At 40.0% G+C, this 10,018-nt stretch overlaps 1 protein-coding gene across 1 annotated transcript in view; it reads right to left on the bottom strand.

Moving 5' to 3' along the window:
• The window catches only part of AGXT2 (alanine--glyoxylate aminotransferase 2), a 45,527-nt gene that overhangs the window by 18,498 nt on the left and 17,011 nt on the right, over positions 1 to 10,018 (bottom strand). Inside the window, exons 4-8 of the mRNA XM_011380722.1 lie at positions 8,361 to 8,455; positions 6,253 to 6,346; positions 5,525 to 5,618; positions 1,540 to 1,640; positions 874 to 966 (exon numbers count right to left, since the gene is read on the bottom strand). Of these exons, the coding sequence (XP_011379024.1) occupies positions 874 to 966; positions 1,540 to 1,640; positions 5,525 to 5,618; positions 6,253 to 6,346; positions 8,361 to 8,455 (477 nt within the window). The remainder of the gene's footprint in view (positions 1 to 873; positions 967 to 1,539; positions 1,641 to 5,524; positions 5,619 to 6,252; positions 6,347 to 8,360; positions 8,456 to 10,018) is intronic.

The following is a 10,018-nucleotide window of genomic DNA, read 5'->3' as shown; positions in this document are numbered from 1 at the left end:
AGGCAAAGATGGCAGGACTGAAACGTGTATGAAAAATACTCACAAGTACTTCATCTGCTCTTGGTGGTTCTAACCATCGTTGGAATCATGATGAATGAGCTGGGAGCACTTCTGGGGGCCTGGCGGCCATCCTCTGGCCTTTGGATCCCCATTGCTATTCTTGGTAGGCAATTGATTGCTTTCCTTGCTACAGTTTGATATGAGGTCTGATAAGTAAACTGATCACTTTTAAAAGCACACAGGCTAGACCTCACAGAGCCAGTGAATTTCATTCCTTTTGAAGTCATCGCCTTAGAGGTATTGTAGGCCGTCTTAACTCAAGTTATTTTAGAATATTTTTGGAACTGGTTTTTGAATATCAGTAGCGGTGGTACTCTTCTAACTTAGAAGATGGATGCTTTGTTCCTTTTTAAATATCATTTCCAAACAAGTTTTATTATTAAGATAAGACGAATGCTGCCAGGCTGGTTAATACTATTTTGACAAAAATAACTTGGTGAAAACCTGGTTACGAGATTACATTTCCCGCCTGGTTTTTAAGCTATCCCTGATGTATCCCCAAATAAGAATTTAAATAGTAGTTTGAGTGATGGTGGCATCACCTATACCACCTGCGCCTGTTAGCAACTTATCTGATAGACTCTAATTTGCATGTTTAAGTTCTGCTGTGTATACTTGTTAAACAGACCTACTAATCCCCTAACAAACCAATCAGCCAACTAGCAAAAGCTTCATTAACTTATACCCATATCTTGGGTATTTTCCACACTAGGTGTTTTCTGCCTGGAATACTGAGGAGCAGTTAAAGAGTTTTCTCCCTGTGCCTTTCTTGGCCCAGCACCACTACGTCGCACCTGATCCACGGCCACTCACTTCGTCCGCAACGCACACGCCTCCCCGCTCTCGCACCAGCTTGAAGGCTTCCTTCAGAAACCCCTTTGGATACTGAACAACTCCATTCACTCCCTGCAAAAGACCAAACCAAGAAGACTTATAATAATAGCATAGCCCTATAAAAGTATATATATATAAAAAAGAAGATAGATTATCATCAATGTCATTAGCAATACCAGAAATTTTTAAAAGTCTCTAGAACTGTTTCAACTATGGGTGGAAAAGGGAGCTGTTCCTCTAATGCCATGCCTTCTGAGAAAAGGCTGCAAATGTATTCTTTTCTGAGATTAAAAAAAAAAATGTAGATTAAGGGGATTTAGCAAGATTACAGAAAGACTCCCCCTCATAGTGTGGGTGTTAGGGAGCTAAAAATTGCTGGAGCTTCCTTTTCTTTAGAATTTTAGGAATTCAATAGTTTTGTCTATCTATCTGTTCAGTCTGGGAGTACAGGAGGTGGATTTTTTCATAGGTCAATTGAAAATCGGGGGCACTTTGTTTTCAAGGGGACCAAGAGAATGAATTGAATTTGGAGAGAGACACAGCAAATGGTTCATTAAATACTTTGAAAATTCTCTAGAATGCATGAATTAAAACTCTGTTAATTTAAAGCTCAGTTCAATTAATGTCTAAGGCTAATGTACGCACTTGGATCGGCTCTACGAAAAATCCAGCAATTGATTTGGCCACTGAAGTGTTCAGAGTATCTTTGAACTGTTCAATATACCGGTCTTTAGCTTGGCAGCAGTCTGCAAACAAACACACAAACATACAAAGAAAACTCAACATTTGAAGATGTGAGAATGGCATCCAGAAGAATGGAGAAAGACAAACAAATAAACAAACGAGTAAGCTGACCAGAGTCCCTCAGACTACCATAAACCAGGATATGAGGGCATAGATTTCTGAAGGAGGGAACATTCTGTCTGAACGACTCATACTTTGGTTCAAGCAGTGAGACTAGGATAGTCATAAAGGCATAAACAAACCACTTTTGTCATTTCCTTCTGGGGAAGAAGTGCCCCAAAGTATCATTGAGTCTGGTATAGAAGCTGTTTCACCTAAGGATACACATCCTCTCAACTGGATAGATTTAGTTCAAATATAATTGAGGTATGGATTTAATCTATTGGAAAATAACTCTGTTTATCTTTTATTGCTACTTAAGGTGATATAAAATTTGAAAGCTATGAAGTATCTCCATCTTTAGAGTTAACAAATATGTTTATAGAACAACTAAAATTCAGTCTGAATTTTAGGACTGTATCAGAGCCAGATGACCTTCATCTATCTACTATAGCCAGGGAGAGGAAGATTTCTCCTCTGGAATACCAAAGGTCCCAGAGTGACTGCATCTCTAGATGACTGAACCTTCAGAATTTTTATCCATACTTGTAATTTGGATCTAAAGAGCACTACAGAATCTTTGAACTTAAACCCTTATTCATGGACAGCACAAGGGATTAAGAGGGAGGTTGGATGTGATGGGAACCCCCAGCCTCAGTGACAGTAAAGGGAGTCTGAGAAGTGAGTCACAACTCACTATTTTAATGTTTGTTTAGAGCATGGCAGTAGCCCTATCTCCTGAAGGCGAGAGATAAGGAATAGAAAGCTTCAGTCATCACCGTCAAGACTGAAGCATAAATATATTTTATTCTTCAGCTCTTTGTTAAAAAAATAAGAAAAACACTACCTGGCCCCAAACATATTTTTAGGTTACAAGTGATGTTTAGGAAAACTTGCTTGATGGAGGCACCTGATATCTTTGGTTAGTTAGAGCTGGGGGTTAGAGTGTGAAGAAGGAAGTAATGAAAAAGGTATCGAACCCAGAAAGCCCATTTTTAGCATCAGTTACATTGTTTGATGGGCAAGGATATAATAGACAAATCCATGCCTCTAAAGATTGAAATTTCCTGTTTTTATTAAGAAAGAGAAGACAGCCTACGATGACCCTAAAGGATGGATTTGATATATATTCAAATGATATAATTTGGAAAGTTAGCAAGCCCATTTGTAACTAGAGAAATCAAAGGGTGGAGCAAAATCAACCCCAATGATTCAAATTTGGACAAAACCAAATCAAGAGAAGGTTTTGCTCGAACTGTGTTAGACCTGTCATGATTTTTTCTCCCACTGCCCACAAGTTCAACGATAAGAAGGGTCACCCATTGTTATCAGCGGTCATCCACTGTTATCAGCTTTTTACTTCATTTCGTATTTACTTCATTGGCTCACTGTTGTAACTCTAGGTCAGGCTGCCTCTGGAGAGAGACTTGGTGCAGTGGTGTCGCCATGACAACATCAAGGAGGTGGAGAGTAGATGCTCTGCTGAGTACTATCCAAGCAACAGATGGAGATGGAAGAGTTTTTATTTTAGTTGGTGGTATAGAAAGAGTTAAGCAGAGTGAGGAGCCAAGAACGAAAGAAAGAAAGAAAAAAAAACATTAAGAAAAAGGAAACCTGCCTTGCAAAAGGTGAAGAAGAATGTCATCATGAATAACAGATTGGGGACATTGTGGAGGCAGCGGGAGTCGAGAGGTGAATTTCATCACAAATTACATCTGACATTGAGGGCCTGGAATGAACACCCAGAAAGAGAAATTCCTGAGGGAGGGGTGAAGGAAGATAATGAAATCTACCCCATAAACATCTATATTAGGCTCACAAAATGGACCACACTGCTTATGCCTATGCGGGGAGTGATGACATAATTCTGAGGTGAAAAAACGACCAAGATTGGCACCTTAATAAACCCTAAGAGGAACCAAGAACTGGAACCTTCTATACTCAAAGTACTTTACATGTTGGAATGCCTTTGTAAACATATATAAACATACTGTTTTACAACAAAGACCAAAACACTTCTTAGATCCTACAAGCTTTAGAGGAGGATAAAGTCCTTTTTCGTATTTCAATTCTATTTAAAGATGCGATATCAGTCTTATCTCTTGAAGATATGAGTTAAAAAACAAAAAAAATTCTGACTTCAGATATGCCCGGCAACAGTTCAGAGAAGTAGAAATGAATGTCTGCCACTATCATTCAGCCTCCAGATGCCACTAGAGAGATGACCGTGGTGTCCTGGTATTTTCCAGTTGGCCTAAGGCAGAGGAGAGTGCCTCAAAGAGAGAGGAGGCAGAGAGGATGGAGAGGGAAGGGGACACGGAGTAGAGAGGGAAGAAAAAGACCATGGCTTGAGTGCTTTTGCCTACTAGGCTCTGTGCTGGTCATTTTGCAGTCAGATTGAGGTCTATGAGGTGCACCCAACTGATTTAATTCTCGATGCCATATAAATAAGGTATACAGAGACGGCTGTATTTGGTGCTGCTCTCGTCTGCCTTTCTCTACAAAAAGCCCTCCTGATCTCACGAAGCCCTGGGATAAGGGTTCAGGGAGGCAGGTATTGCTATTTCCATTTCACAAATAAGAAAACTGAAACAAAAGATGGAGCTTTTGTTCACAGCTGAACCGTGGTAGGGTTGGGAGTGGAGCCTGGTCTCCTGGCTGCATGTGTCTCCTCGATCCAGCAGAACGGGAGTTATTTTGAGCCTGGGTTCATTCTGCTGGCATGTCAGTGTGAAGTAGAGTGGTCATAGGTTGGGAGCGCTAGCTTTGGAGGCAGAAGACTTGGGGTCAAATCCTAGCTCTCCTGCCTCCTAGGTGTGGACTTTAGTTTCCTCATCTTTAAAATGGAAAGTTTGAATGACAGCTTTAAACTTCCTAATGGTTTTAAGTTCTGTGACCATGACGTCTTGTTCCAATGTTCATTCTTTCATCCTCCTACCACCATTTGCATTATTCCATCTAGCTATTAAGATGATTGTGACTTCTTTTCTTTTCAAAGCTGATTTTTAAGTCTTCCATTCTCATTCTTCTTCTCAACCCACTGATGCTTACTATTCCATTCCAGAACATCTTTCGGCTGGAGCATCTAGCTCTTTTCTTCAGCACTACTTAGGAGCAGCCACTCAGAAGGTTCTAAACTGTGGTGACAAACATGAGGCGAGACTTGGTGATTAGCAAAGAACAGATGCTGTTTCCATGCCTCCTCTCTCTCATGTTAGGGATAGGTAAAGAATACAAATAAAAATGCGATGGATTCACAGAAGCTTTCTTTGTGAGAATGTCTTTAAAACTTTTGCAAGAGATGTCAGCAGCCTTCAGGAACGGCCTAATGTTTTAGCAGATGCTCTCATTTTGGCTGGCATTCTGAGTTCCGGGGGGAGCTTCCTGATTGGAGTTTGGAGATTTCTAGAGGTATTCCTTTCTCTCTCCCTTTCTTCCATTGGGAATTGGTAAAAAAAATTCCACCGATCTTGATTTCTTTTAAGATTGATAGCAGAGTTATTGCTAATAGAGCTAATCGAACTTCTTTAATTAAATACTGGGAGACAGTCTGTTTTAGCTTAGCTCTAAGAGCACGAGATGCTTTTCTTAACAGCCAGATAGCACAGTGGTAGTAGGCATGACAAACGTCGACTCATGAAGGGTTGCTTTCTAGGTTTGTTTCCTTTGACTTTTCTCTTCCCCGCTTTTTCAAATCTGTTCCCTCGGGATTGGTTCTGCCTTTCTCCAGGTTCCTTCTTAGCCTCCTGACCTCCCACCACGCACCTCCCTCCCTGCCCCGTGGGACCTGGTGCACAAGTGCATTTCCTAATTGTTTGCACTGGTGAATCTCGACAGTGGCTTCCTCCCCAAAGGCCACGGAAAACGTCTGGGCACATTGTCTGCAAATGACAAAAGAAGAAGTTTGGCAAAATGTGAACACAAGATAGCCAATTTGGGGAAACATATGGTATGAAGATTTCCTAATGTGATATCGAGATTCCTCCTTTACTCTTCCCTCTACTTAAGATGAAAACCTAATATTCTGCTTTGAAAAGATCATTTTTTCTTAGAAATAGTTATGTGGGCACTCTACAAAGGAAATTGATTTCAATGTCAGCCTGGAAACAACTTGCTCAAGGGCTTGGTGGGTAAGAGCATCTGAAAGAATAAGAATAATTAGGTGTCTGATTCTGATGCTGAAAAGCTGGATACAGCAAATGAGAACAGAAGGTGAGTATGAGGAAGACTCTATAGAAATTTTATGAATTCAAGGCTCTGAGAACTATTCTCAATGCATTTATTTGCAGTTTACTTGATCTTATTTAAAAGCAAAACAATTTTTAAAATCCTATTATTATTACTCAGACTCTGAAGATTTTCTAAGAAACGTTCTTCCCAAATGGTCTTTAATACAATTAAGTTAAATTGAGCCTCTGATTAATGATAAGCTTTATATTAGTTTCTAATCCTAATGCCTGGAAAATATGATCAATTATTCCATATACCCAGCAGCCTTTAAATTTCAAAACTCACTGATTGGCAGCCTGTCCCACTGGGGAGTGTCATCTTGAAGAGCCCTACGTTTGACAAGCTTAGTGTGTAAGGACTGCTTCCATGGTAGCCTCCTCTGCAGAGAAAAAAAAAAAACAGTGGGAAAATGGAGTTAAGTTCATTGCTCTTTCACCACTGGCCTGTGGAACATAGGTTAGAACAACAATGACAAAAATCCGTGAAGGCCATGGAGATAAAATGGAGCGACATTAACGTGCAACTCCAGTGGTTTCTAAGAAATCTGTCAGGTGAATTTACTTAATTTATCTTTCCATCTTGTGTCATAGCTTTGAAATTGTGAAAGGAATTTTGAAGCCCACTAGCCAAGAACTCTGACCTTAGCATCTGCCCTACCCTGTTGCTCTAAAGTAGTGAGATTCACCTTTTAGCAACATGCAAGAAATTGTATGTTCAATGAATATTTGTCTTGAGAAGCCAGATATTTGTTCCTGAGATGCAGCTGTTGCTCAGCACTTTAGGTGTTTACTGAGCGCCTTGTGAGTCACTTTATTCGGCACATAAACAACACAGGTTTTGTTTCTTTTTAAACCTGAAATGGTCGCATTTAGTACAAATCATTCTGAGTCTTGGTTTCCAATGAGTTTGAGCATTTTCCCAAATCAAAATCACCCTAACTGCATTGCTGGCATAGTGGTGAGCATAGTTGCCTTTCAAAATCACCCAAACTGCAAATTTAAGACTATGTATTAAGACTATGCAATAGAATCGTCATATATCTTGAAAGAGAAGACACGAACATGTGTTAAACTCTAGTAGCACAATGAGTGCTTTAAATACATCAATACTTATCTGGACATGCATATTCTGGAATGTTTATTTAGGTAAAACATCAATCACAATTTTTTTTTTTTTTTGTGAGAACTTTTATTTAAACATTTCACACATAGATAAAAAAGCCATTTTTGTACATCAAATATAAGAATAAATTATTGTTATGGCTTTATTGATTTTTTTTCTTTCAGCCACAATAAAATGTTAGAACGGGCATTATATTAAAAGAGTATTTAAAACAGCACCCTGTGGTAGCTCTTATGCGCAGATCCCATGCTCAGATATGCTGGTGTGCAGTTTGGGTGTTTTTTGTTGAGTTTTAGATGTTCAGCTTATTGTTGCTTCAAGGGCAGAGATCCAGGGACGTCTCTCACTCCACCATGTTTCTGATGCCACTCCCCCAATCACAATTCTTTATTGCCATAAATCTTTCATAGCAAATCTTTGCTCATGCCTGTAGTTATTACACGTGCATTTTATATGGAATGCATAGTATTGGATGTGCTGTGGTAATTAGATCTCGTGGAAATCAAATCTTCTTTTCAATCTAGCCAGAATTAGAACTACAGGAAAGGTGAAAGAATGGGACTATTTCTTGATTTCATCAACTTATATTATAACTTATTCCTGCCTTTTACATAAACCTTATTATAAGAGTGTAAAAATGTGCTCTATAAAATTACTCAAGGGAGGAAACCATAAGCAAAATTCTTAGTTTTTAATTATTTTTAATATTCATAATTTAGCTATCAAGGGTTTATAATTAATGTATTAAATTATCAATTCTCAAAAGTCACCCAAAGGAGCAGAAATATACAGGGTTATATTGGCATCATTGGAACTTAAGAAGAGTAAAAGGTGAAACACTGATGCAGCTGGCATATGAGATGAATATGTGGCTCCTTATCATAAGCAGAGATCAAAACGAGCCCAGTGTAACATGGTAGAGTCATGAGTGTCTATGAGTGGAGACCAGTCATTCACCTCTTGGCATATGTCATAGTAATACCACATCTTCAAAGTTAAAAACTGTCATGTGACCTTCAGTTCCATAGGAAATCTATGACATAACTAGGACCGCAAGCAATTTGTTACCCCAGTCAGGCACCCCTGCCTCGGATCAGGTCAATTTGAATGGGGTTAACCTGTCATAAAATTCATTTGGCTGATCTTGCCTTAAAACCTAAAATTAGAAACATACCCCTGGGAAAAACCCCTTCGTGCTCTATTTTAAAGATAGACATTTAGTAGTGGGCTAAGTCGATGTTATTAAAGTTTTATATTCCAGGTGTGATTACCTGAAAGAAATGATATCTGTGTTATGTGAATGTGCTCTGGCCATCAGCATGGCTAGGTCGTTGGCTTCCGAGCCACTGTTCATCAGGAAAATGACCTGGAGGGAAAACAAAGACACATGACCTTACACTTCAAGTTATTTCCTTATTACCCAAGTAATTCAAAATTGCAGAAGACTGTGTGTTCCAGCCTCTGATTATTAAGGAGAGGTCCCATCAGACAAACAGTTCCAACATTTAATTACTGCGTTAATTTACAGCTCTTTACTGAGCAGCTGCTAAGTGCTAGAGAAATAAAAAGGCTAAGGGATTATCCCAATTATGAAACATTCTGGACTTCCATTGATTTTACTGGATGCTCTGCAAAATTCTAAGACGGGGAAACTTGCTGAGGGGTACACAGTGGTTAGTGGCCGAGTGGATCCGAAGACCAGGTCTCTTGGTTCCTGAACATAAACCACCCCACCTGATCTGAAGGCATGGGACAAGACAGACTTCCTAGTCCTGCAGCTTCCGAGGATATCCCAGCCTGTCAGCTCAGTGTGTGTGAATGCTGAAAAAACAAGCAAATAAACAAAAGTATGGCTTGTCTTGTCCAAAAGGAAGGGGAGAGCTGAAGGGCCCTGGATCCTCCAGGCTCGGGGACTGGGGGCCATGTGCTGTGCCTTGCTGACTTCCTTGCTTCTGCTCTTCCATGAACGTGAGTGGGCTGAACTTAGTTTGCAGCTATTCTAACTTTCTTCATTTCTTCTAGATAATATGGTAAATAGAGTGTCTAGATAATATAGTAAAATAATAATAATAATGATAGCTAACACAAGGTACTGTTCTAGGTACTACATAGGTATTAACTCATCGAATCCCTAAATGCAAATCTTGGCCAAGATTTTCACCTCTCGATTCATTTAAAAATTCCGTCATTTCGAATGCAGAGAAACAATCTCACTTAGCAAAAATATTTAAATGCATCTTAGCTTAAATGAACTGGATGGCATATTAATTTTATTTAAAAATAGCTCCACTCTTTGTAAACGAAAAAATGCAAATGACTTTGCAGAGGGGCTACGATGCAAAGAGATGACAAACAAGCTCTTGAGGAAAGTAAAGGAGACAGTCAAGGGAGTGGGGGCTCTTGCTAAGTGGTTTCTGCAGAGTGGTGGTGAGGAGAGTGACCAAGGACAGGCAGAAGCTTGGAGCTGAGACAGTGATCATCGATTGGTTTCACCAGCAATTTGTAAATTCCTCTCTTTCCTTGATTGCTTTGAAATACGGCTATTAGCTTACTGTTTCAGTTGTTCAGTGCACACACCAAATTTCCTGCCCATGTTCCTGTTTCCCAGGGCAGCAACCCTGGGATCAGGAGGCTCCTGTCCCTTCGATCTGAGAGCTTTATACCTTTAGAGGCTCAGGAAGAAGCGCAGAAAGCTTCTCTGCATATTCATGCATCTGAGGGTGGAAGAAATGGCAACTTGTGTGCCACAGGCGGCCCATCTGCTTTTGTGCCACTGCGTTTACCTTCCTGGATAAACAGGAGAGCAGAATTACCCCTGCTGCTGGCAGGCACGTCCTCCCCAACACGCACACTGGTCATTGAACCCAAACGTGTGGCTATTTCTGATTTCATCCACACTAGAAAGAACACTGACCACCACAGACGTCTG

The sequence above is a fragment of the Pteropus vampyrus genome, unplaced genomic scaffold, assembly GCF_000151845.1.
Source record: "Pteropus vampyrus isolate Shadow unplaced genomic scaffold, Pvam_2.0 Scaffold400, whole genome shotgun sequence".
Taxonomy (NCBI): Eukaryota; Metazoa; Chordata; class Mammalia; order Chiroptera; family Pteropodidae; genus Pteropus; species Pteropus vampyrus.
Note: the sequence above shows the minus strand (reverse complement) of the source record. Positions and strands in the feature narration are given on the sequence as shown.